Source organism: Lepisosteus platostomus, chromosome 17 (genome assembly GCF_059453375.1).
Source record: "Lepisosteus platostomus isolate fLepPlt1 chromosome 17, fLepPlt1.hap1, whole genome shotgun sequence".
Classification (NCBI taxonomy): domain Eukaryota; kingdom Metazoa; phylum Chordata; class Actinopteri; order Semionotiformes; family Lepisosteidae; genus Lepisosteus; species Lepisosteus platostomus.
In genome coordinates, this window is record NC_142627.1 from 23,801,182 (window position 1) to 23,829,018 (window position 27,837).

Here is a 27,837-nt window from a genome sequence, read left to right on the forward strand (position 1 = left end):
GGAAAAACTCATCTGCAGTTCTTAATATTTCACTTTCCAAAAACAAGATATAGTATAGCTCGTTTTTCATACTTGAATTACTTTTCTTTAATTAATTTTTTAATTACTTTCTAACAGGCAATTCAAGATTTTTTAAAAATACACATTAGTCAAAATTTTCTTACAAAGTTACTAGATGAATAAAGAAAATATATTGCCTTCAGAATATTGTTGCCCTAAAGCAAAAAATATAGTATATTAGTTTTTTTACAATGTTTCATTTCATTCTTCAACAGAAGAAATACATTATTTTATAAATGTGTACTCTCTATACCTCTGCTGTTATGAAATGTAAGTGAAAAGAAAGAATACGTTAACATTTGTCGTTTTGCAGTATGTTATTGGTATGTAAATGTTGGCTCACAATCACAGTGCTTTCGAAAAGGTTTTTAAAATATGTTCAGAAACGTCTTTAAATGCACCCGGAAAAGATTAAGATTGCTGCCGCATGGCCTGGTTTTTTATAATAATTGCAGTTTTATCAGTTTGTGCAGAGCGATTGCTTATTGTAATCTCTGAAAAATTTAAGGAGCAACACTCCTGAATTCATTCCGATGTTGGGAGTAGATTAAAATTGGAAAATGGGCAAATTTCACTGTGCACTCCTTTATATTCATAACTACTTTTGCTCTTTTAAATTTACCTAATTATATTTTGTTTGGTTAATGAGATAATAGTGGCATAATATTCTTGTGGAAAAAGAGCATATTGTGAATGCCGAATTATTTTAAGAATAAATTAAGGGTGAACATTTTAGCTATTAATGTATAAGTACTGTAATTAAAGATTAGGTATAATTTTAAAATCTGAGACATTAAGTGAAACATTTTACAGTGAACATTTATTCCCCTTTGCCTTGATAAAGGACAGAAAAAAATAATTATAATACTCATTTGTAAAACATTTAAGATTAAACATTTATAAAAAAGCTGTATACCTTAAAGGTCTATTAAAGTTTCTCTGTGTCCTGTACCTACTGTATATCCAATCTCCCATTGTAGCACACAAACAGCCCCAGTCACGACAGACTGTGACTCTTGAAGCTAAAGGAGCATAATATGACTTGATTTATTTTTAAGGTTTGTGACGGTGTGTTAATACACAGGTCATATTTACAATCCTTAATCCTTACTTAATTGGCTAACATAATACACAATACTGTATAAGAATTTACTGTAGATAATAAACTGAATTTACCTTTCTGCTCATGTCAGTATTTAGGAGTACACAAAGAAAAGGCGACTGAGGAGACCATGCTAGAAGATGGAGTTTTCAAGGCAGAGGTTGTGTACATTGGCCATTCAGATGAAGACGAAGGAGGGGATAATACTGAACCTCATTACTTAAATGTGATTCAAGGTGATGACTCAACAAAACCAGGGCCACAAACTCAGGTGAGGACAGCATTGTGCAAACACCTCCTCACACACTGGACAAGCTCTCATTATTGTTCCATAGCTGAGAATGATAACATAATAGAGTCTATGCCAAAAGTATTTAAAAATTTAACAGCACTTGAATAGTATTCTTACATCATTGTGCTTTTGATTCAAATTCAAAATTTTGCTTTTGATAATTGAGATAACACTTGTAAAAAGCAGCTGGGAATTTTCAGATGAAAATTTCAGCATAAAAACTAATGTTTGTCCTTTTCAAGAGAGAGATATTATTTTACTGATCATGATTAAGGTGAATAATATATTTTTTCTAAATGTGACAACCAGCTTTCTTTTTCACTGTAAGCCAACATCTTACTAATTTCTTTCCTTTGATATCCTCATTGTTTTGTAGTTTATTTTTTGAGGAGTAAAACAAACTTGATCACCAGTTGTTTGTTTGGTGAAAAATTGTTTTTTTTAAAGGATTTTCATGTGTTCCAGTAAAATGTGTTCCTTCCTTACATGTAAGTTGTGGAAATATGTTATGTGGAGACCAGTGCCTTCAAGAATAGTTTTGCCACAATAATTTTTATGCATTATATGGTGTTGGTTTAAGATACCTTGCAGTGAAATAAAGAAAAACAGCTACTTGGATTTTGTTTTCATTCATTGGCAATGAAAGGATTTGATCTTTTCCCCCTGTTTCTTCTCTTCTCAGTTGAAATCTGCTGATCACACGACCCGAGCCCTGCTTCCTACTCTTCCAGTCACTGCTCATAAAAAGAAAGAATCACATCACTCAGTCAGATTGATTCCCAGAGCTCAGTCCACTCCGGCAGATTCACTTAATCATGAGCCTCAGTCAGTGCTCCAGCTGCGAGATCCTATTTCTCTCACCGCCAGAGTCCTCCCAAGTTTCTCTTCTGACAGACGTGGTGGTGAAAGTGAAATAATCTCCCTGGTTTCAGACGACGTAACGAGTTCTCTGTTAACTCTGAGGCTGGTTACCTCACCTTCCTCTAAAGAATCACTTCTGTCTGAGGACTCTGACAGAATAAAAAGTTGGTCGGCCTTACATTTGTTTTCTTCCGAGGGATCGCAAGCCTCTCTCAGCCGCACTGTTTCTCCCTGTTCTTCGATAAAATCTGGAGTCTTCTCCCCAAAGATAATGCAAATTAAGCGTCACTCTTTAGTGTCGGGGCCTAGTCTGCTACAGACACCCCCTCACTGCTGGTCTCCAAGCCACGAGAGCCTCACTCCCTCCTCCTCCTGCCAGATGTCACCGAGTGCCACACTAGTGAGGTCAAAGCACAAGACACCACCAACACAGCTTTCACTCCTTACTGCTATACTTAGGAAAGGCCATCTTCCACATATATCAGTGCAAAGGCCATTCTCCCCTTCCTGGATACACAGCCCAGCCAGCCTGTCATCGCTGAATCCCAGCTCTGCCACCTCAAGTCTGACGTCGGTCTCCTTTGAGGTTTCAAGGCCGCAGTCCCCGAGTGTTGTAGACAATCCTCCCCCAAGATCTCCTCCACGCACTCACAGACCAGCGTCAGTGTCCCGGAAGTGCCTGACACCCCCTCCTCCCCCCAGCCCCGCAGAGGTCATACCTTTCTCTCTTCCTGATGCTTTGCTGAATCCTTCACGCAGAGCGTGTGACTATCAGCCCTCTTTTCACCTTCATCGAGAGGGTCTCTCTCCTTGCCCCCCAGAGCACAGTGGTTCACGTCCCTCCCCAGCTCCTCCACTCAGACCAGCCACCCCTGGATTTCAAAAGCCCTTGAACCAGACTGACACTACGGGGGGATTCTCCCCAGCTCCTGACTCCAGGGTGCTTTGCTCATCCTTGACTAGACAAAGCACTGCCTCCCCTACACTTCGCCCCCTCTCCTGCTTCTCGGAGAGGCACCATGTACCCTTCCAGGCACCAAGAGTCACCATTTCTCCTGCTCCCGAGTGCCCCCAAGCTTACTCACCAGCTCCTCTGCACAACGGCATGAGAACAGTCTCAGCTGGAGAGAGGCTCAGTCCCAGTGACCTCGTTTGCAAGCTTCCTTCATCACCTAGACCACGCTCTGTTTCTCCTCCCTTTTCTTCTCGATCCCCCTCACCTAGACCAGTCTCTACTAGTCCAAACTGCCCAGTTCTCACAGCCTCCCCAGCATCATGCAGTGACAGTGTTGGCCAGTCTGTCCCATCACCTCCTCTCTCCTCGTCCGCCACTCCCTCTCCAACCCCAAGGTGTGGGAGGTCAGATCTCTCACCCTCGTCCACTGAAAGTGAGGTTAGGAATAGAAAGGTACTGTGCACATTGGTGCATGGTTTGATGGCTTGTCCCATGCATGTCTCTTTTTAATTTAGAAAATTAGACACACTTCAAAACCAATCCTTCATATCCATACAGTGTCTGTCATCATACATAGTATACAGTTTGTTTCTTGTATCCATGATCATTGACATGATTTTGCTACAATATGAAAATGTTCTTCAACTAATATTGTGTGTTTTATTTTCTTTCAACAATTACAAATTGCAGTTCTGTGTTTGCTGTGTTTGTTCATGGGTATCGCTGTAATGAATATGTATGTCTTTTTAGGTTTGCCTGTGTCGGGATGCTAAAGTGCCTGCAGATTTACTCTCAGCTTTCACTTTTGTTCAGAACAGTACAGCTACAAATCAGAGATTCTCCAAAAGCAAGGAATAACGTGTTTAAAAATATGCTTTAGGCTTAATCAGATTCAATTCATTCCGCAACAGGAGAAAGCATTGAAGTCTGCTGACAGGCTATTTATTTCTCTTCAAACCTTCTTTCCTCTGTAGCAATACAAGATCAAGTCAAGCTACAAAGCCCTTGCAGCCATTCCCACCAATACCCTTCTCCTGGAGCAGCAGGTCAGTGCTTCCCCAGCAGGGTAAGAGCTCCCATGCTCAGTACTTACGGTGCATCATTATTAATGAACAGCAGCTCTAGTGTAGCCAGGTGTTGCAGAATTGGCCATGACTCAGATGCATATTACTCAACTGCAATTAAATCCGTACTGGTGAGGCATACAGAAAGTTCTTAATGTACTAATGATATCCCATTCTGAGACTCATGTACTTTACTGAAAAAGTAACTAAATGACTCCATCTCTTGGAGACACAAAATCAGTCTTCTATTTGAACACTTTTGAGAACACTTTGAACTTTGAGATTTCGAGTCTCAGATGCTTTAAATATTACAACATTTTTAAGAACACAAAAAAGGTAAGTTGGTTGAATCTATCATCCTAACTGGAGATGTTCCCCTGGTTGAGAACTTTGTAAGAAAGAAACACATTCTGTACTTCGCTTTTGATCAGTGAGCAGGTTAGCAGCTCAGAGGTTATGTAAAAAAAATCTTTCAAGACCAAGAAACAAGACATCAATGTTAAGATTAAAGGCTATGAAGCTGAGTGTCTTAAATTTGATACTTTTTTTTAGGTTTCTGTTGCTTTCTTGATTAAATGTGCACGTAATTCGTTCAACACAAACTGGTTTTATATTGCATCCAGTGTAGTATAAAATGATACCAAAAAATATACCAAAAATGGGTGATCATTGTGTATAAGTGTACAGTTCTTGCACTAACAGAGCTACAGTATTGTTATCATGTGATTTATGTTATTGATATTTGCTAATTGTCATTTCCATCAATTTCTGCAAATTACTGCTATCAAGCGTGACTTAGGAGTGTCCCAGTCTCCGGCCACATGATAATGAACACTGAAGGTGACTTGGGAATAGTCACCGAGCAGGTACCATCCAGGGCCACACCAGTCACACCTGAAAGCGGGTTAGTCAGACACAACTGAAGGAGCACCCCGACACAGAGCTTGGAAACATGCGTAGGTACAGGCCCAGTAGGAACAGAGCCCTGGGCCTATCTGTGACATGACACAGAGGCTCAGGAATCTGGTACCGGTACAGTGCTGCATACGTTCAATAAGCACTTGTAAGATGGATCACTTGGTGTGCTGTCCTGGATGGCAGTTTCTCGAGTTCTTAATCCCTGGTAACCATTTTCTTTTTTATCACAGGCAATAGATGACAGAGTAGAAAAACTAGAGGTGGTTCCAGATAACACTGGAGATGAACGTAGGACAGAGACCCACACAGAGGTAATATGCAATATATAATTCCTACCAAAATATTTAAGAGCAACATTCTGAATTTCTTTCCATTGTGGGTGATTCCTTCTTGTGGTAGCAGAGCTATAGGAACCTTCACACATTACTTTCATGAATTACAGAAGTTCCCAGCTCTATTTAGGACAACAAAGGTTTTCTCAAAGAAATAAAAACAATTTTCAGAATGAAAACTGCAGCTCTTAACTAGAAAGACCCAAAAAAGGCTGACAACCACCATCTTTGATGCAGAACGACCCATCAGTACATTTAAATATACCAAGCAATTACATTATTCTTTTATTAGGCACCCTTCAGATGGGTGACAAACCAGGGCTTGTTTTAACATGCAGGAGATTTGCCTTGGTGGGGGATTGGGGAGGAATTCTAAGTGCCTTAAAACAAGCAACAGACAAGTAATAGTCATTTAAAAGAATCATTGCAAAACTGCTGTTGTTCTAACGTCTTGACTCTTAGTTGATCATTACTAGCTTTGCCCAGTGCATTCAGTCCAGCTGTTGAGCAAACGCATTTAAAGTTGGGCTGAATTATTGCAGTATTACAGTTGATGCTTGTGTCTTTGAGTTTGCTAAATTCAATAAGTGTTATAGAAAATAACTTCAGCAGTCTGGATGACTGTTCTAATAATGATTATTTTCACAGATGTGCTCTCCGGCACAGCTCCGACAGGAGTCTGAGGAACTGTACGCCGCTATCGATCAGGCCTTAGAAGAACCCATGCCTATGGTAACGAGAGCGCAGTCACCACTACTTTTATTCACACTCAAATGACCCTGCTGTTTGTTGATCCTTAATGACAACTCATTTTGTAGCGTCGAACACTTTCCGCTCCATCCTCCTTACAGAAGCTGTTGGATATTGATTCACCGAAGGTATGGCACCCAATCCTCAGTCTATGTGCGTGTCTCATCTTGCTGTGCTTTTACTGAGCAAATCCACATCAATATTTAGGAGGCCGCTTTCAGGGAACACTGTTTTGATTGATTAGTCACCCCTCTCCAAAAAAATATATTTTTAGGCACTCGTATCGAGCACATTTTTGTAAATATTACTTATATAAATATAATAGCTATCAAATCAGTTCATCCACAGTCCTACTATTTGTAGTAGTACCAGATGAATAGGTAAGAATTGGACAAACATATACAGTATAGTAATTTTATTGCTGAGCTCCAGACATACTTCCTTTAACTGCAGAAAATAATAGAAAGATGTAGCTATTGACTTTATGAGCACATAGGATTTGTATTATATATATTTAATTAAGAGACTATTTAATTAGCTGGGTGTCTGGGGAACCATAGCTGTTTGAGACTGACAGAAACCTAAAAAAGTGCTTTTCATCCTGCATCTGAAATTCTGCTCGATAATTGTAAAAATGTATTTAGTGGCCATCTGCAAATTATTCTGATTTATAGCGAATTAAAAATTAATATTGTCTGAACAGACAGTTTTCACCTGAAATGAAGGTATTTACCACTGCTGTCATGCTTTTTGTCTTGTCATTTGCACAATTCTTTCACATTAGTCCTGTTTTTGAACATTGTGTTTCTAACATTTTAAAAGTCCACATTTAAAAAGGTTAGTCTTACAAAGACCTACCGCTGAGCTGCTTCTATAAAGCCTGTTGAGTGATGGTATGGAGATTGTACATTTTACAGAGACAGAATCATTTGTTATCTTTGCTCTGTAATTTGTTTTTTAAAGGAGGTGAAAGCTCTGATTTAATGGGCAATTGAAAGCCAATGAGATCAGAGACCTGTTACTGTCCTTATATTGTTCAGCTGTGAACAGTAGATTTCAGGAGTTTTTTATATTTAATGAAAAATGGTTTATTGAACACTTTTGCTTGAAAGAAACCTGGCTTATTTAGTTTTAATACACTGAGCCTGAATTGTGTTGCCCACATTTTTCACTCCGCAGTTAATAATGCCAAAATAATCAAATTCATTGTGGCATCGATAGTCATACATAATTTTTCACTAATTTCTGTTCTATTTTTTCTTCTGTTAATTTCTCTGCATGGGCAAAATAAGGATGTGGTCCAAAATCTATAAAAGTTACAGCTTTACATGGTTTCAACCTCTATATTATCTTCATATATAAAGTTTAAACATTTCATGTTACTGCACAACTGTTTTTTTTACTGTTTTATTGTAAATTCTCCATAGCAATTTACAACACTGCCAAGGTCTGCAGGACGAGAGACAAAATATGTAAGTGTTAACTCTTCCGGGTACTGTGTGTAAGTGCAGGCTGGCTTCCTCTCATGTGCACAGGTGAAATATACTGTATGGTGTCATCAGATTGAAAATGTTTGTCAGTTGAGCACACAGGCATAAGTACAGTATGGTAAGAAAGTTTCATAAATGTTATATAAAACTCGAAACTGTAGACATGCTCACTGTTCTAACAAATTTCAGTGCGTGACTAAAATATTAGGAAACCTTATTCCCATCAAAGAGAATAGTTTCCCTTAACCTTATCTGTATGTAATGCAAAAAAGATAGGTCACATAACTGTTTTGGTTGCTCTTTGGCATGGTTATATATGGGAAACAGCAGTTTCAGTGGGAGTAATGCTTTCAAGATGGGATTAATGATCTGAGTAACTGGGAAGAGTTGTGATTGTAGAGAGCCAGCTAACAGGGGAATCAACAGCTGAGATTGTAGAGCAAATGCAATGAGCACTGGCTCTCAGCTACACATTACTGTACAAGGGTTATTTGGCTTTAACACGGTTGGAAAACAGATAAGCTGCAGTTCAGCCATTGGTGGATGGAATCGAAAATAGTCCTGATCTCGCCATATCAACGTGAAGCGTGTGCCAGGAATGGTATTGAGTAGGGGCCTCTCATCATTCGGCCATGCAGTGTAGGCTCCTTTCTTGAAATGAAAGGCATTTAAGTAATCTTTTTAGAAAACATAAGCACCCAGCTCCCCAGCAGTGATTTCATACCGTCGGTCTCTGCCTGGCATTCCGTGTAGAAGGGAGGGCAGGGAGAAGACAGTGAATTTAATTTGGGTTGTAAATGAGAGATATGAGGAGTAAGACAGAGAGGAAAACAGACTGCCATTTGAAAAAAGATTAGTGCACCATTCAATAAAAATATATTGTTCGTGAAAACTCTGCGCAAATGAGTGAGGAAGTTAGTGTTTTACCACAGTGTGGAATGACTCTATGACAAGCACTGTGGTGAAAACAGAGATCCATCAAACAGCTAATACAGAAAGAGAATACCAGGAGACAAGATGGGCATGAAAACTACAGGACATTGCTTCTAAACTACACAGCAGTTTATATATGAGAACTTGCATCTTTAGGTTAGAATTGGGGTAGAAACTGTGTTTTCAGACACTAGCATGAATACAGTATATGATAAGTGAAAATCCCACAGAAAAAATGAAGAATGTCACTACACTGTATATTGTATTCTGCAGGAGTCTTATAGAGAAGTGTAGTCTTAAGCTGTGCATTCTCATTTTTGCTGTGTATAATTCAGAAGCTGTTTCCTGTATTTGATTGCAGTGCTTTTTCATTCTTCACTTTCCCTGTCCTGCCACATAAGCAGTTCAGGAACAATTCGCTTTACCTTGCTGACCTGTGCAATGTATCTGGCTTCATTAGCTTAGCAACAGAGGGCGGGCCATGTAATTACAATGGCATAGTGACAATGCAATTAAAACTCTTTTCAGTGCAAGCGGTACTATTAAGTATCTACTTTTGTACTGAGACAAAATTTAAGGATGCATATAAAACACATTAAAACACAGTATGTTTCATTTAATGTTATTAAATTGGATACAGACTTAATTAAAAGACCTAAAGGAAGGCCAGGAGATAAACTTGAGACATGCAAGTGCACAAATTTGGGAAGATGGTTAATGCCAGTGCATTGTTTAATATTATTATTCTCACAGGCAATGTCCCATCTGTTACCACCGGCTTGTGCTCCAAAACAACTGGTGGGTATTTATTCGATTCTTTTTGTTTAACCCAGCTTCAGAGCAAAAACGTGATTAACAAGCAAAAAGCCCCTGAAAGTATTTGAAACCCATCATCTCCAAGAGAAAAGGATGCAAAAATAATTTAACAAGCAAAACGCGCGTTTCCAATTATCTCGACTCACTGCTGCGACTTTGGTGCTGGTTTGGGAGGAGGAAGAACTGAAGTCTTGTAGGCCCCTCTCCAGAATATACACCGAGGACAAAGCCACTTCCACTGTGTGAGCACGCACAGGAGACTGTGTATTAAAACTCAGTGTGCTATTACTCCTGGTGAGGTGATGCTGCTCACACTCAGCCAGCTAAACCTAAAGCGTGATGATCTGGACTGCAGGGTTTAAGCTACACTCTTAACTAGTCACCTTTACTGGTTGTGTCATTTCGTCGCCTCTAAGTAAACACATCTTCAGAGTTCATAATAATAATCATTATTATTATAACACCAAAAGGTAGACATATAGACAAAAAAACAAAACAAAATATCTGTTTAATTTCTTCTCTGGTAATTTAACAGATATTGTTCCCTCAGTGTAAATATTAATTGAAAATGTGAAGTCCCACAGCCTCTGGCTTTACTAACATCCTGAATGATTCTAAACTTTAGAGTTTTATTACGATGAAACATTTAAAGCATAATCTTTGATAATACGCAGTTGTGCTAGTTTGTTCTGTTTAACTTAAAATGCATTTATATTGGAATCAGTTGGGCACAACAATATGTGAAAAGGGCATTTTGTTCTTATAGATCTGTTTAGTTCACTGCTTGTGAACTTGTGTGACTGTTATCCTGACTGTTATTTCGGTAATGTCTGCAGACCAAGCCTGGTGTGATACGTCCTGTGCCTGTTATTCCAAAAGTACCCGAAGAGGAGGAGGAATACCATCCAAACCCCTTCAGGCAGTATCTAGAGGAGATGACTGATCTAGAGCTTCAAAAGGTGAGCATCGTACAAAAGCGTGATCTTCGCTCTTCAAATCTGTTGAGAAAAGCTTTGCTGCTCCTCATAATTAATTAAAAGACTGTATACAGTTTGTAAGTATATAGTGCGCAGTGCCAATGAAGATAATATGCAGGTATCTACCTCATACATTTCCCTTCCTGTAACCCTTGAACAGTTTGAGAATTAAGTATTCACACACAGCAGGCTTTGATGGACGCATTAGCAGAATTAACAGACGGGATGGGTTATGTAACTTCAGCTCCGACTGTTTCTCCTTAAACAGTAATGGTGACTGCTGCCAAGTGTGTCCGTTTGAGTCCTGAAGAGTCTCTCCCGCAGTTCCTGTGGCTTGTGCACTTCTTCTGCAGCAAAAAAATATCTGATGCCCCCTGCTGCCAAAATGTGGCAAACCCAAAGCTGCTTGCATCTGCTAAAATACAGCACGTCCTCTGGTTTCAGGTCTTGTTTATTTATTCAGCAATTTGGTAGCCATTGTGAAGTTTTCAGTCAGAGGTATAGTTTTAACTTCTGCTGTGATCAAATAGCAGTTTGCTAGATGAAATAGCCCATCAAAAATCACAGCTGCAAAATAACACCATAAGAGCTATTTTTATCCCACCAACCATTTCAATTCCAAACAATTACACTTATAAAAGAAGTTTGAAATCCATAGTTTTCATCTTAGCTTTTTATTTAGCACTTTATTGCCTCTGGAAGAAGAGTCAATTTCCACCTGGTATTATGCCTCAAACATTTTGTAATATATCTCTCTTTTGACATATGGATGTATTTATGTCTTAAAAGCCTGGTTTATGGTTTAAAGATAAATAAACTTACTCTAGTTAAAGCAGATAAAAATATAGAAATTTTAAAATAAGATATGACTGAGACCTAAAATACAATTAAGAACATTTGTAATATTTGAACTACAGTATATGAATTCTGTTTCCATGCTTTTACACTTGCCAATATTCGAACCATCTGCTGCAGTCTAGGTGGTGCTCGTCAGTCCTTCACTGCTCAGAAGTTATTAGAAGCTGTTGTCTTAGAATTTAAATCTACACTGATCGGGAAAAAATACAAATGTGTCAGACTCTGCTTTCATACAACTGAGAAGGAAATTCCAAGGTAGTGTTATGAATTTAAAACTATTGCCATGTTACTCCCTATAGTCTTGATGTAATTTGAGAAAAATAACAGGGCAGTTCACAAGGGGGATGTTGAAAGGGAACACCTGAATGTACTGTTTAATTCTGGGAGATTCCTCACTGACAGGTCTGCTGCCAGCACACAGGCTGTAAAAGTTTACAACTGACCTGAAAATGCAAAGAACAGCTGTGCCTGTAGACTAGACCTCAGACCAAGCAAACTTGTGTACTTGTGTAGTTTACAACTCGTATACCAGTAAGCAATTCCTTACCCTTTTCAGTGGTGAAACTATCTTCACAACAGAGGCTGCAGACAGATGTCATGCAGCTCAGTGCTTTTCGGATCACTGCCATGTTCAGTGATGACTCTAATGTCTGTCCGGGTGTCAGTGATGCTGGGTCAGAATAAAGCCTGTGCACCTAGAAAAATCCAGTGTCACCATGCCTAGGATAATCCCAAGGCATGACACTCATCAAGTATCTGCTCTGAAACATTTCACACCACATCCAGCCACCCTAGTCTTTTGTTCATGGACAATGAATACCAATTCAGGACTGTCAATTCGGGCAGGTGAGCACTGCACATCAGGATAAAAATGTATCATCATCTTTTGACATGTGGATGTATTGTGCTATGGGGTATCTTTATTTCAAGCGGAAAACACATCAGAATTGAGTCCAATGTACATTGTGGACTTTCATTTAGACTGTACATTAAAAAGTGAATGGAAAAATCGGTACTGTACAGTGTTCACTTCAGAGAATGCTGTTTCTTTTCAATAGGTGTTTAAAATTGTGACTAAGTATAACTGAATATAAACTGCTTAACAGTCTTAAAAACAAATTCTGACAATTATTGTTGTTGGTTTAAGCTCTTTTACATGTTGAGTATTTACAAGTATTTATCTGTAACCACAGGAACAAAAAACGAAACGTGTCCATCCCTCTCAGCCTTTGCATGGCAGCGTTTTAACAGCAGCAGAGTTCTGAATCTCTCGCTTTCCTCCCTTTTCTACTACCAGCACCTGTCTCTGCCACCTTCATTCTTGGCTTCCATTGTCTCTCACCCTGCCTTCCATCACCACCTGTGCCAGGCTGGCCTGCTCCCTGGGGGGCTGTCTCTGTCGGCCCCTCTGTCTCTCTCTCACATCAGCTGTCTGATTCCTGGACCATACACTCACTTGTCCACCCCCATTCTGCCTAACCTCCACACTAATCTCCCGCGTGTCAGCACACTGTACAACAAGGTGAGCAGACTCCTCTTTCTCTGCCTGCGAATATGCTTCGTTTCTTCTGGTTTATCTCCAGGAAATGAAACCTACCACAGCATTGTCAGTGAGACCTTAATAATAGCATTTTTCTAAACAAACATGTAAAACATAATTAAGTAAATTCTGCAGCCACAGAAACATTAAATTGCAAACCTAAGTCTTCGCTGAAAATTTTCGGTTTTTCCACAGTTGTGTTTGACGAAAATAGACTAAAAGGTATTGTCTAGGGGAGTGGGGAAGGGGGCTTTTGCAAAATGAAGCTATGCGAGAGCTGCCTATTGGCTTTTATGAAAATCATGTTTATTCATTGTCACCCTGATCCACATTGAATCCATTTATAGAAGGAGGGTCTCTTCAAAGAAGCAATTGACCACAGCTCTCTTTGCTGTCAAGGTGAGCTTATAGTTATTAAACCTTATGCCTTCGCATTGCTAGTGGAAGTGCTCTACTAAGTGAGATTCCCAGCTGACTGACTAAAAGATGATAATGTATATAGGCAGTATTTCTGCTCCTAAATTCCCGTTTTGATTCAGGATGCTGTTAGCGTGTTCTCATCAAGTCCGTGTGGGTTTCCTCCAGGCCCCTCCTCCTGCCAGAAACACGCTGGCGAGGATAATTAAATAAAGTCTTAACGCTGTCCCTGTGGATGTGCCCTGCAACAGCATGGTGTCTTGTCCAGACTGGAGTCCCATCTAATGCCTGGCCCGTGCTGTCAGGACAGGCTCTGGGTTGCCACAAATACCCAACCCAAGGTAGTGGCCTTCTGATAAGGGCTGAATGTAGAGATATGTAGCCATTTCTGTATCTTCTTTGTGTCCAGTGAATTCATAGTGCACCAGTGAATATTTCAACCTTTTATTTATACCTAAGAAATCTTTTGTTTGTTTCTGTTGTTTCGTTATATTGGTTCCAATTTTATACTCAATGCTGCAATTGCTCATGAAAGAACTGGTTTTCTGGCCAAAAAAAAAGGTCTCAAAAACTAAAATTTGTATACAAGCTTCATTGATGACCAGGCATTTAAGAGTAAAGCAGAAGGAAATATTCAAGAAAGGTCACTTACATTCAGCATACACATTTAAACTGCATATATTTTCCTGGCTCTAGTACAGGTTGAAATGCAGGTTGGCTCATCCTTGAAATATTTTAAGGTGAGAGTTTTAGAACATTTTAATCACAATATCTCCTTATGCAGTTGCTTATTCTTTCTTCCCTGTGTAAAATAAACCTTTATATTTTTAGGAAGTATTTTTAATTAACTAAACTTTTATGTGCTCATCAGCCTTGACAGCAGGCAGATAAGAAAGCAATCGGAGAAAGTATGACTGGAATATCAGCCTCCTCTTCTTTGTAACTAATTTCCTGATATTATTTTCTATCTCTATGGCCAGTTAAATTCTGCATTTGCTTTTAGAAATGCCAACAGAAAAATCTTTATAAATTGTTTTTCACAAAGTAGCCATGAACTTTTTCTTCTGGTAACAAAAAGAAAAAGATTTTATGGAAAATTGCTAAGCAGATAAATAGCGATTAATTGCGCATTCTACATTTGGGGGAAGATGGTATGTCATCCTTTTTGACTCATATCTTTGTACCGTGATATACAATGTGGATGTACAAATCTGCATACAGTACATACTGTAGATGCATATAAATATTCAAATATGTCCTCCCACAGTTTTAGGGATTTAGGCGTGCACTGGGAGACTGAGGAAGCCCTATGGGTTGCTGACTCATCCTAATGAAATGAAGACCCTGCACTCATGTGAGTGCCTGTTGCTATTTCAAAAGTAGTTGTGTGTCTGAGTAGATCTGACAGTCCTGGAATGACAGGGGCAACTGTTCTGGGTTCTGAAGATGTTTCTCTGGTCTCTCTCTGTGCGTATTCGTGTGTGTTTATATAGTGAGGCATGCACACGTGTGGTCAGTTGCATCATTTGGTCAGTGGTCTATGTATAACCCCTGAAAAGCTTGTATCTTTGGTCTGAAATGTTAGGAAGAGAAAAAGCTAAGAGCAGAATTAGACCGTGCAGTACACAGCATGTGGGCCAGCAGAGGGCAGTGTAAGCAGCTCAGAGAACTCCAGCTCTCTCAGGTTTTCATGTATGTAGTGGTCCACAGCTGTGCAATTTATTTCATTTACCAACTCCATACTATACTCATATACAGTATATGTTGTTTGGCTGAGTGCTGGCCTTGGACTATGCAGGGATACCTGCATTGTCATGTCAGAAGTCATGCAGGGGCTCCACATTTGCAAAGTCTCTCAAGCCGATTTGTTATGTTGGCAGTAAAAACAGTCCAACACATTGTGCTCAGCAGTGGTTCTTACACCTGGTCCTGGGGAACCCCACTGTAATCTGCCTTCGACACAGGCAAGCTGATTCAGATTTCTACTGTTTTAAGGACTATTTTAACATTTTCTTTTAGCTCTTTTAATATTTAATGTAATTGATTTATTTTTGGTATCAAAGCTGAACTAATTAGCGAGTTTCAGAAGTGCCCTCTTCAGGTGTGCTGACCTGAAATCTAACCATCATAAAGGGAATCTAGCCAGTAGAAAAAACAGTGACTCACTATGTGAGTGAGGTACACTTCCATCTGTGATCTGTTCATCACAAATTCATCACCTTTAAAAAATAGTTTTAATAAGGGAGAAAACTGGTAATTAACAAGCTGAAGAGGTACTGCACATCATTCTGTGTGATGAAGTTGTTGGAGTTTATTTACTTTCAATACGGTATTTCTGAAACCAAAGACTGAACACAGAAAGAAATCTAAACCAGCAAGCAGATTAGTTCCAGGCAACAGCTAGCACCAGGGATCAAAGGCCCATTTGGAGCAAAAACCAGCAGACACAGGGTCTCTCTGGACCAGAACTGAGAACCATCGATGCACACTGTGGCACTTTTGTGAAGTAGAGTTCTGTAGCAAAGTTCAACGAAAACATACCGTTATTGTTTGCTTTACAATTTTTATTCTCATTAGAATTTGTTTCATCCTTTTAAATATGTCATACTTTTAACTAATGTCAGAAAAAAATACCACTATTTAAATAGTACTAGGTGAAATGTAATCATGGTTTTAATCTCGTGATATTCAGTAGCTTATTAAAACTGTGGCACTTTTAGACTAAATTTGAAAGTGAAAAAACAAGTATTATATGGTGAATTAATTATATGCCTTTTAAGGGTAATAACTAATTTATTCAAGTAGAGCAGTACTGTTTTCATATTGCCAGTTGCTTATCTGAGTTCTTTAACAGTTTCAGGTGCAATTAAGGCACCAGTGCAGTCCTGTAAATTAAGAATCTCTGCTTCACTGCTTGCAATGAAACACTGATTTTGTTTGAAAACAAAGCCTGAACTCCTCACGAATCCCATTAGCTTAGATACTTTTACCTTTTGCTGGGAGGCTGCTGTGAATTACCTCCAGACATGAGCACAATCCTATGGGCTTCTTGCTCCAGTCACCCACAGTATTGTGCCTCTCATAGTATCAACACAGACTTTCTGATTACATCTGCTGCTCTTCCTGTCTGCTCTGTTGCTGATGGCAAACTGAATTTAATTTGTTTTAGGGCTGCTGCACTGTTTGTTTTCAACACAGATTTTTCCAATCAGAATACAGTCTCCTAAAGGTCCCAGCTGCTAGAATTATACCCTTCGAACACCTGAAAATGCCTCACTGGGATAAATCTGCTCTCTCTGTTCTAAGCTAACTGCCAAGCTCTGATGAAGTAGAGTGCATCTGCATATGGACAGAGAGCATTGGGTGCAATCAGAGAATGTACTTCATAAAGCTCAGAATCACCATCTGATAATGAGTAAAATACATGGTCCACAATCAATTTTCAATTAGAACCATGTTTTGCCCTTGCCTGTAGTTTAGACAAGTTTATGCTAGACACTCTGAGTGAGCAGATTTTGTTCATGCAAGAGAAGCTTCGTGATCAGTCTTGTTTTAATGTGTGATGTAACCCTGGAGTGAACACCAGCATACTGGTGAATGGTGGCTTATTCCTACAGCTTTAAAGCAGTATTTCTTTCACTCATGTCATCGCATAAATCACTTTAATTTCAAAAAACAATTTTCTCTTACAATAACATACTGTACAAAGTGTTTCAATATATAGGATAATGAGTGCTACTGTACAACTGGGTTAATTTGTACAGGTATAATCAATAATAGGGCGGTGATACACATCACTTTTCCACATAGTCTTCAAACCAGTTTAGGTGTGTGCCTATTGTAAGGACATAATAGTAAATAGGTTAAAAATGAGATGCCGACATTAGGCCCACATAGCAGGTTTGGTTGCTAATAGCTAGCCCATTGTGTGCTAAAATGCCTCCTGATCTGAATTTTAAGTGAACTTCCCTGAAGTGTTCATTGGTGGCCTCTGATTTGTTTTGCTCTGCATTCTGAAGTCGTCTACTGGGTTGACTCTATTAATGTGGATTTTCAGGATTTTGAATACTTCAGTCAAGTCTCTTCTTATTGTTCTCCGGTAAAGGGAAGAAAAGTTCAGTTATTTAACCTTGTCAGTATAGTGCATTTTTTTATAATAGTGAAAGAATCCGTTGGAAACAGATAATAGGGGTGGGAATCTCTAAGCGCCTCATGATTCGATTTGATTCAGGATTTCCCAAATTATTCCCAATCATAAATCGATTCTCGATGCATCTCAATTTTTTTTTCTATACTTGATTTGTTTTTTTCTTACTGTGTGACTGGAATACACGAGACACGACCTGCCATTCACCAGTGATGCAGTGCGCGGTAATAGTGATACAGGATTCCGCCGCAATGGAGATCGGGGCATCACAGGTTATTGCCACCCTATTGGGTTTCTTCAGTGATTCCAAAACTTGAGTTTTGGTGTCGCTGTAGAGCGTTTGTATTGCCGTTTCACTAAAGTGACGCCGAGATGGTATGTTGTACCTCGGATCCAGTGTTTACAACATTAAGCGAAAGCCCAGGCTTTCAAAAACGGGGTAGGGGCGCAAATCTTTTGCGCTAAAACTTGCTCTAGACCTGGTGATTCACGTCACCCTTTCTTTGACGCTTGCTTGAGGCTTCTCTGTTCTGCAGCAACAAGAACAGGCTTTTTTTCCTCCGACTCCGGATGGAAACATGAAATATGATTTCGCATGTTCGTTGTATTCCAGACATTTTATCTTGGTAAGACACAGCTTGCACACACACTGGGGGCTCTTATCCAGTTCATTTTTACTTCACAAAATCCAAAATGTGCTCATACGGTGGCTTTCCAAGTGGAGGGTGCAGGCCAGAGTTTGTCCATCTTCACAAACCGGTAGCTTTAGTTCAGATGTAAGCATGGCGCATTGTTAACCTACACATCTTTACGTTTCACCACACAATTAGTTTCCTCTTAAGCCCAAAAAACTAAACCAGTATTATTTGCTCTCTTTGTCCTTTATGTTGTATTGCTTTTATCTGAAATGTTTAGTACAGTGCATATTTAAAAAAATAGAAGATCGATTGTGGAGTTTTGTGCACCGATGCAGAATCGTACAAGAGAGAATCACGATGCATCTAAGAATAGATTTTTTTGCCCCACCCCTAACAGGTAATGAAGTGATATAACCTGTAAACTGTCAAACCTGATGCAAATAAAGAACCAATATGACTTGCTTATCAAGAGAACAATGCCTTTGAGCCATCAGCATGTTGCAGTCAGTCAGTCACTCTATGGGGTGTTCACATGTGGTAATTTCTAACCTGGCCAAACATCATCAGTAAAACTCCCACAATCTGGGAGACTATGAGACATGACACCTCACAATGATTGTTGGGGAAAGTCCAAGTGTGAAAGACTGGGCAGGAGTGTATATCTGCTAAAGAACTCTCCTAGTAGGGATTGATGGCAGTGTGCATTAACACACTACACTGACCAAATCCTGTGAACTCATTCGCTGCCCTTCCTCTGGGCTCATGCTGATGCATTCTAGCAGCTTTTTAACAGGTCAGGGCTCCTCTTCATGGTGCATACTGTACATAAGGATGTAAGTTGTGCCCAAGGAGAATGTGACAATTATGCCTTGGATGCCATATTCTTTAGAGCCTCACTAAGCATTCGTGAGATAAGCTGGCATAATGGGTGGCACCTAGGGCTCAGAAACCAGTAGCCAAGCACAGTTTATCCAGGCTACACAGGAATGGGACCTAATCCCATAGGACAGCATGTGTTCAGCTTGCATTGTTTCTTTGTTGGCCACACACGCTACTAGGTTGTGACCTTCACTGTTGAAGCCCTAGTTATCAACCCTGTTGATAGGTAAATCTTAATTAGCATGATTTACCTTTGTCATGTGCAGTATGTTTAATAAAGTAAGTGCAAATACTGCAATAAAAATTGTAATTTTCCAGATAACACTCCTGTGAATTTCTCACAGTTAAGTTTCAGTATATATTCAGAGTTCATTAAATGGAGAAACATATTTTGACACCTTTCAAAATCCCATTCACCTTCACACACAGGTGTTCTGCAAAAAACTCCATCTTAGCTGTTGTTAAATTGTCATTTCTAACTAAAGTGACAGGGAAATGATGACAGAATCCAAAGATTAGTGTTATATGCCTCCTTCAATCATCCTGCAGTGTGCTGGCATGCTAAAACCTAAAACACACGAAAAGTAAATTAAAAAAATGACATGACATTGTAAGTAGCAGACAATGTGAGAATATCCTAAAGGGGAAAACAAAATAACTGCCATTCTGTCATTCTGAGTTGTGATACACACTATTGATTTTTAATATTAACCTGCTGCAGACCTCCTCACTCTAAATAATGAACAATTAATAAAAGATGTATAACTTCCTAGTGTTGTGATTTACAGTTGAGGGAACAAAATAAACCATGCTCTGCCCTGTAACATTCTAAGAAAAGTGCTAAAGCGTTTGCACAAGTAGCTTTTAAATTCAAGATCTTACAGTTATGGGATTGTAAGCTTTAGCTTTTCACTTATTCCATACATACAGTACCAGAAAGCTACTTATTCCTGATAAGTGGGTTGAAACATACCCTGGACAGGACATCACAGTGTACACACACAAACACAGTCTGAAGATCCCATCATTTATTTTAAAAAAGACAGTTTGATTTAGATTGAAATCTGTTAGATGTCCCTGAAACCTCCTCAATCTTCTTTTTTGAGCATTTCTTTGATTCTTATTTATTGAAATCCCAACCCCTAGGGGGAGAAAACAAGCAACTGAAGAACAAAACATACATTTCCTCTAGGTATACACAAAGTACTGTACATTACAGTGTTTTAGTAAAAAAAAAAAGAGAAAGAAAAATGAAAGAAGGGGTGATAAGGAACATGAAAGATCACATCATCTAAGCTGCTTTATCGAAAGCAGTGTCCCAAGATACCAGCGCAGTGATGGAGGCTAGTGCAGCTGGGCCATGGACCTGTCTAGATGCAGCATGTCAAAACATCAAACAAAAACCTCATACAGTGCTTTCAAAAAGTATTCAGCCTCCAACGCGTTTTTCACATTGCATTGCCACAGACTCAGAACTTGAAATAGGTTGAAGTAGGAATTTTGGGCACTGACAACCCACAACATATTGAGTACCATGTCAAACCAAAATAATTTAAATATTCCTAAAAATAATTCTTAAGAAAATAAAATCCCAGGTTGCGAGATTCATAAGTGGGGGGAAAAAGGGATGGGGACTTTTTGAAGGTGCTATCTCGAGTTTTTGTTTGCTTTGAGTTTCCTCGTCAGATTTGTAGGTGTATATTACTCTCCTGAACACTAAATCATTTATAGTACATATATAAAATCTTTAAAAAAAAAATCAGACCAAAATCAATAAGCTTATAGTAAAGCATTCCCTTTCACAAAAGGGACGTTTCACATATAAGCCTGAATTTCCTTTATTACATTGGTCACAGAGTATTTCTTTTATTGCTGTACATTTCCCAACACAAATTATTGAGTCTATTTAGAGTGCATTTTAGAAATACTTACCATACAAATGCAAATAAGAGGAAACCATCCTTCACATTTGGTGGTTTAGTAGCTAAGTGAAACTAAATTTTCATCCAGGCTTTTCTTAAAAAGCTTTGGGTTTGGGACTGAACCATGTGTCTGGAAAGAAAATGCTAGAACTGTGCAAACACGAGTGTAAAAGCAAATCTACAAAGCTGCAATTTTCGTAGCATATCCATACATCCATTTTCCAAGTACAGTACAACATACATGTAGGCAGCCAAAAGCTGCAAATAGGAGCAAATCAGCACTCGACCTTAAGTTCCCTCAGGACCCAAAACCCAGCACTGAGCGTAAAATATGTCTAAGTAGTGTGGGAATACTAACCCTATCCCTAGCTGGGGTTTCAACAGAGCAATCCTGCAGTGTGTTTCTGAAGCCCTCCAGGCATCAGATTTGAAAATGTTCGTCAAGGGCCACCATGTCACCCTTTTGAGTGTTCACTTCTAAGAAAATGTTTTTTTTCTCTATCATAATGGAAAACAAAAATGCATAGTAATGTGCTCTATGAGGTTGTGTGCTCAGTCAAGGACCAGGGAGACACAGAGACTCTGGGGCTGGGCAAACTGCCCAGCGTAAGATCTGTGAAAGATGGTGTAAAGATGCTTCTTTATAGAAAATAATTACATCAGGGGTTATTCATAAAATTAGACTGTCTAAATAGAACAGCTAAAGCATGGTGATGTCTTTATCTTGTGCATAAAAAGCACCATCGGGGTGAAAAATGTGAAGTTCATGTCCTTATGGCACATTGCAGTAATCATTGTTTCATCGTATGTTAGAAGCAGCTTGAAAGAGAATATTTCTCTTCTGATTCATCCATAAGAAGTTGTAAGAATTTTAATGAACACCCTTTTCTACATGATCGGACTTTAACAGACTGCAGAATGTTTCTCTTCTCATCAGAGATGTTTTTAATAATTATTTTAGCAATATTTTCAAAAAAGCATGGACCAGTTATAAGGTTTAGGGTAACAAAATACAGTAGCCTTTGATTTGGGCACAAGCTGTCACCTTCAGTTAAGTAAAATCATCTGGCTTGGTGAACAGCTGGAGCCACTTAGAATCCCACTGATTGGCCTTCCTTCAGACAGAATCAGTATTGCCATCGCTATTACCATTCATTAAATTAACATTTCATTAATGCTGGTTGTGTGTTTGATAGATCAATATTTAACCATAATGCTGATTCAGTTCTGTTAGATACTGTCAGGTTCTGGAGACCTTGCAGTTTTGTGATGTAGCCCATTACTGAAACAAACATACTGAATGTATGTAAAGTACATTTATACTCTTATACATCCTTTGTAAAATTGGTAGTAATAAGTCCATTGGTTATTGGTAATGGTTTTAAACCATTTTCTATAAAAGGTTTTTCTCATTTAACATCCACACCACTGACCCACTTTTTAAATATTTTTTAAAAAAATCTGAACTTGCAACTAAACGCAAGACCTTTTTTCCGTCTATTGATGACAAGTCAGGTCCTAACTTCTACACACCTTATCTTTTAAGATCATGGAAAAATTGCCAACAAGCAGTTAAGCTCATTTTTACATAGCAATTATATTGTATGTCGTGCAGTCTGGGTATGGGTGTGTTACAGCTAACATAAAATTTCTCAATGAGATTTCAATGTCTCGAGATAAGAATCACACTTGTGCTGGTATTTAGCTAAGTCTTTTGGTACTGTGGTTACTCAATTCCTCTGAAAGTAATTCTTTAGTGTTCCAAATCTGGTGTGCGTGTTTACCACCTGTTTGTGTGGGTTTCCTCCCACAGTCCAAAGACATGCTGGGAAGTTAACTGGCTTCTTGGAAAATTGGCCCTGGTGCGAGTGTGTGTGTTAGTCTCTGTCTGCCCTGCATTGGACTGACGTCCTGTCCAGGGTGTGTCCCACTTCGCCGCCACTGCTTGCTGGGACAGGCTCCGGCTCCTTCATGACCCTGACTTGGAAAAAGTGGTTAGAAAAAGCATGGGTGGATTTCATAGTAATGCTTTGCTTGCCATGACGGCATACTGTGTACATGCATACACAGAATGGATTCATAAAATGATCATGTTAGACACTGACACATCAATCCGGCCTGTTGCTGTATTTTCTATTATTGAAAATTATTATTATAGCCTTTTAATGTCTTGATTTTTTATGATTCACAGTATGCAAATAAGAAGAAAAAAAACTGGCATATCGACAGTATTGCTTTCCTTCTTGGCATTTCAGCTACTGTGCCATTAAATCCTGTTAATGAAAAGACACCGCGAGATGGTCAGTCTTTACTGCCATGACCACTGCCATTACAAAGCCCAGTGTCTGAAGAGACCTGTGAAAGACTAACAATACGTGTTTATGTTGATACATCATCTTCTACAAAATGTGCAAAAGTAGAATAAAAGGCAATCAAAAAAGATGCACTAATAAGACCCGATTTAAAGTATTATCAGTTTCGGTCACTGTGGTATAAGAATATTGCTACTTTGGAATCACTCTGTAGAAGAGCATGCAGATATATTCCCGGTCTTAAAGGAACGTCCTATTCTGACGGACCGAAAGAACCGACTTTGAGGGGACCTGATCCAAGTATTCAAAATCCCTCAAGTCGCCGAGGGAATCGGCCCCGTGGAGGTCTTGGGAACACGCGCTGCGCCTGGGCCGAGACCGACTCGCATCCCGCCACTGCCTGAGGCAGCTTGAACATTCGCACACGTTCCCTGCCTTCCCCTGACCCCACGGGAATGAGGTCAGGATGCCTGTGTATTAAACCGGCTGCCTTCCAATCTAGTTCTCAATCAGCTCATTAGGCTTGGTTATTTAAGGCAGCTTTCTCCCCTGATTAGCGCTCCGACATTACAACTACCAGAGCATTCAGCCGGCCTGCTTCCTCTCTCCGGTCACTCGCAGTCACACGTCCACCGAGTCTCCCCAGAAACACCCGGACAGCCCCCGAGTCCTGCACCTGGGCTCCGGCTGGTCATCTCGCTGCAGCATGACAGTCCAACCAGAGGCACTGTCAGAGTTTATGGCCTTAACCTTCCTGAGAGCCCCCAAGTTTCTGGCTTCATCACAGTGCAATGCTCACCTGCATTAAACAGCAGGAATTATTTCAAGCATTTCTAAATGGTGATCATTACGGTATTCTGCACAGCAATGTAGACTCAAGCCAGCAATGTACTTTTTTTAAAGACACTTTTAAAAGATGTTTATCGGCAAAGTTAAAAGGCTGTCAGACGTCTTTGCCAAGTGAGATCCCCTGTGGGTTAAACAAAACATGCCAAATGACTGTGATTTACTTTTCCCCTAAGCTATTTCTCTTTTATACACTATTAATTGAAGAGTAATTAATTTAATGACATTTTCAGTTCTCTCTTGATTAATTAAGGAGAATTTCAGAGCTCTTTTTAACGAATGCTTAGGAAGTGTGTTGATGCTGCATTAAATATTTAGAATCCATTAAACCTCCCATTTTCTAACTGCTTTTGCCAATTCAGAGTCACAGGAGAGCTGGAGCCTATCCCAACAACTAACAGGCAGGATACACCCTGGATGTGACACCAGTCCATCATAGGGCAGACGGCCAGAAACCCAGTCACATACAAACTCACACCAGGGACAGTTTTCCCAGAAGTCAATTAACCTACCATTACATTTTTGGACTGTGGGAGGAAACTGTAGCACCTAGAGGAAACCCACCCGAACATGAGCAGAACATATAAACTCCACACAGATAGCCCCCCAGATCCAGAGCTGAATAATAATAATAATAATAATTGCTTAGACTTATATAGTGCTTTTCTGGACACTCCACTCAAAGCGCTTTACAGATAATGGGGATCCCCTCCACCACCACCAGTGTGCAGCCCCACCTGGATGATGCGACGGCAGCCATAGTGCGCCAGAACGCTCCCCACAAACCAGCTCTCAGTGGGGAGGAGAGCAGAGTAATGAAGCCAGTTCAGAGGCCATGATTGGTAAGGGCCAATGGGAAATTTGGCCTGGACGCTGGGGTTACACCCCTACTCTTTTCGAGAGACACCCTGGGATTTTTAATGACCACGGAGAGTCAGGACCTCAGTTTACACTTTTTTTACAGTACAGTGTCCCCATCACTATACTGGGGCATTAGGACCCACAAAGACCGCAGGGTGAGCGCCCCCTGCTGGCCCCACTAACACCTCTACCAGCAGCAACCTTAGCTTTCCCAGGAGGTCTCCCATCCAGGTACTGGCCAGGCTCACACCTGCTGAGCTCCAGTGGGCTGCCAGCAGTGAGCTGCAGGGTGATATGGCTGCTGGCTGCAAGGCCCCAACTCTGTAAGGCAGCTATGCTGATTACTGTGCCGTCTATCAAGAATCTGTGCAGTTTATTTTAAATTCAGGAGTGAGGGTGAAGGAATAGTAGCTCAATGTGGTGTCCCGAGTGTGGGTATCCTAGATTTTGAAGTTCTGCAAATGACAGGAATATTTTTTATGGTGGGTCTTACATATTTACTGTTAAGTATTGTTATGCAATATAATGCATATGTAAGCTGCAGCAGAATGTTTAGAGTTTTAACACAGGTTAGTGAGTTTTAAACACTCGCATATAACCATTATTTTCCTGAAGATCCTCTTAATCTTGTTACCCCCCTCTGGGATGCACACTACATCCGACTTTCTTATCAATTTAATGTAGCATATCATTTAGGCTGTGCAGCACATTCATCACTACAAGACCATGTTAATATTCAAATCACTGAGGAAGCAAGGAAGAAATACAGTATTTCTTCTACAGGAGTAGAATAGCTTTAAGTACACTGGTAGAACTTGGATTCCTTGAACCGAATGATACTGCAAGTCCATAGCATGTAGCTTCAGTTATTGTACTTATCTCCATAGCAATCTAAGTATAGCTGTTAAACATTCTGCAGTTCCCTTCTTCCTTCTTTATACAGAAATATTTGATCACATGTTAATATTCTACTGTATCTTTGGCCCTGTGTAGTTTGTACTACCTTTGGAATACAAAAAGTGGCCTTGTAGCTTTATGGATGTGTAGAGTGGAGACGTCAATGACGAGGAGTCAAGTAAACTTGATTTGTTTTGTGTACATAATGTATTAGCTACTACAACACTTCATAATGGCTGCTCATGTACAGTTTACCTTGAGAAGTTATGATCACGCTTTTGAAACATTTGATCAATATGACTTAAAGTCAGTAAATTCAAAGCTTGATTTCTTTTCACCCCAACTAAGATGTATTTACTAAACAAAGTAACTTACTGTATGATGCTCTAGGCAAAAGAAAGACACCTCAGGAGAAATGTTGATGTTCACACACAATGTATCTCCTGAGTGTGTCTCTCACTATAGTATATTCAGACCTGTTAAATGTTGATATGACCATATTCCCATGTCTGGAGGTATATCAGCAACGTATGCAATAAAACTTTCTCTTGAGACATTATGCACATTTTAAAAAAATGTAACTAAAGCTGCAAGTACATTCAAAGACTGACTGACTATTTTCTTTCCTAAGATGGGTTGACTCACAGGACCATGTATTCTGTATCTGCTGTAATTTTCAATTTACTGTATATTAGGGCTATTTATTCCATGGATGAATGGAAAATACGGGCACTAATTGGACATTAATGAAGAAATGTCTCAGAAACTATGAATGATGACACCAATAATGAGCTACATGTTAACTAAACAGCAACAATGCAGGAAAATGTTTCAGGGGAAAATTGGAGAAGAGGCAAATGTGACGCTTATGTGATCAAAACCATCTTATTGGGTAAAAACAGTTTTTCTTCTACAAATTTACAATTTTGAATACATATTTTAAGATATTTGCAATTGTGAGATTTTTTGTATCATTTAAAAATCAAACAAAGCAGTGAATCAGGTCTTCTCTTCTGTTTTCCAAACCAGATAATGGCAGAGTTAGAGTTAGGGAACAGGTCACTCCCTTTCTGTTCACTCTGACAGCTGCCTGACGAGGCTGTTTCTGGACTTCCAAGAGCTCCAAGTACAGTACCGATTCTTCCCACTTGACATTGGGTCAGTCAGACTTAATTGGTGTATATGATGGATTAGCTACTACAGCAGTTCAGATTGGTTCAGATTCAGAGTCATGGTCACTACACCAATTAAATGTGCCGTTTTTAAAATAATGTTGTAAGTGTCCAACTGAGACCTAAAGATATGAACTTGTAAAACCTAATTTAAATTTTAGTTTGGTAGCAAAGAGATTTGAAATATTACATGCTTCTGTATAAAAAAACACTTACTAAACATCCATATTTAATGACATGATTTAATCACAATATTGGGCTTCAATACTAATATGCTTAAGAAGATACTAATGATTTCATTTAAGGTTTTGGCCATTGTTCTCAAATGTTTTCAAATAAAGCAGAAATATAAGTTTTGCCATGATGAATGGGTAGAGTACTATTGCAGTTTTGAAGCTATTATGTAGTGCATGTACTATGTATTTGCTCTGCTTTAGTCTGATACCTCAGAGATTGTATCATGCTTCACTTAAATATAGTACATATCACTCTCTTATATTACTGATGATGTGTAATAATATTGTAACTGTAATATCAATGAGCTCAACCCTGATTATACAATACAGAGGAAATATTTTTAAAAAGCTGTGTCCAAAAAGCTTTCTTCAAAAGCAAGCCACTCTTAGCGGTGGAATTATCCTGACTGTTTTAATTATGGAATGTTCACCCACCCTTTATTTGAACTTAAAAAACCGAGATGTTGTTAAATTGACAATAACAATTTGTTAATTCAAGAACTTAGTGCTTGATTCAGTTTTCTCTACTAGACCTTGAAACCATTCTGGGCTTCATATGGCC

General features: G+C 39.3%; 1 protein-coding gene across 12 annotated transcripts in view; it reads left to right on the top strand.

The window, feature by feature from the left end:
• Window positions 1-27,837, top strand: part of mlip (muscular LMNA-interacting protein) — a 50,854-nt gene that overhangs the window by 8,878 nt on the left and 14,139 nt on the right. For 4 of the 12 annotated variants that reach the window (XM_088610464.1, XM_088610465.1, XM_088610462.1 and 1 more), the window contains exons 3-11: window positions 1,254-1,433; window positions 2,137-3,723; window positions 4,245-4,316; window positions 5,483-5,563; window positions 6,233-6,316; window positions 6,403-6,462; window positions 7,762-7,806; window positions 9,511-9,555; window positions 10,410-10,532. In XM_088610464.1, coding sequence (XP_088466590.1) covers window positions 1,254-1,433; window positions 2,137-3,723; window positions 4,245-4,316; window positions 5,483-5,563; window positions 6,233-6,316; window positions 6,403-6,462; window positions 7,762-7,806; window positions 9,511-9,555; window positions 10,410-10,532 — 2,277 coding nt within the window. Of the gene's footprint in view, window positions 1-1,253; window positions 1,434-2,136; window positions 3,724-4,244; window positions 4,317-5,482; window positions 5,564-6,232; window positions 6,317-6,402; window positions 6,463-7,761; window positions 7,807-9,510; window positions 9,556-10,409; window positions 10,533-12,705; window positions 12,931-13,295; window positions 13,348-26,896; window positions 27,026-27,837 lie in introns of all 12 variants that reach the window. The other 8 variants (XM_088610463.1, XM_088610456.1, XM_088610459.1 and 5 more) reach the window with 6 other exon arrangements.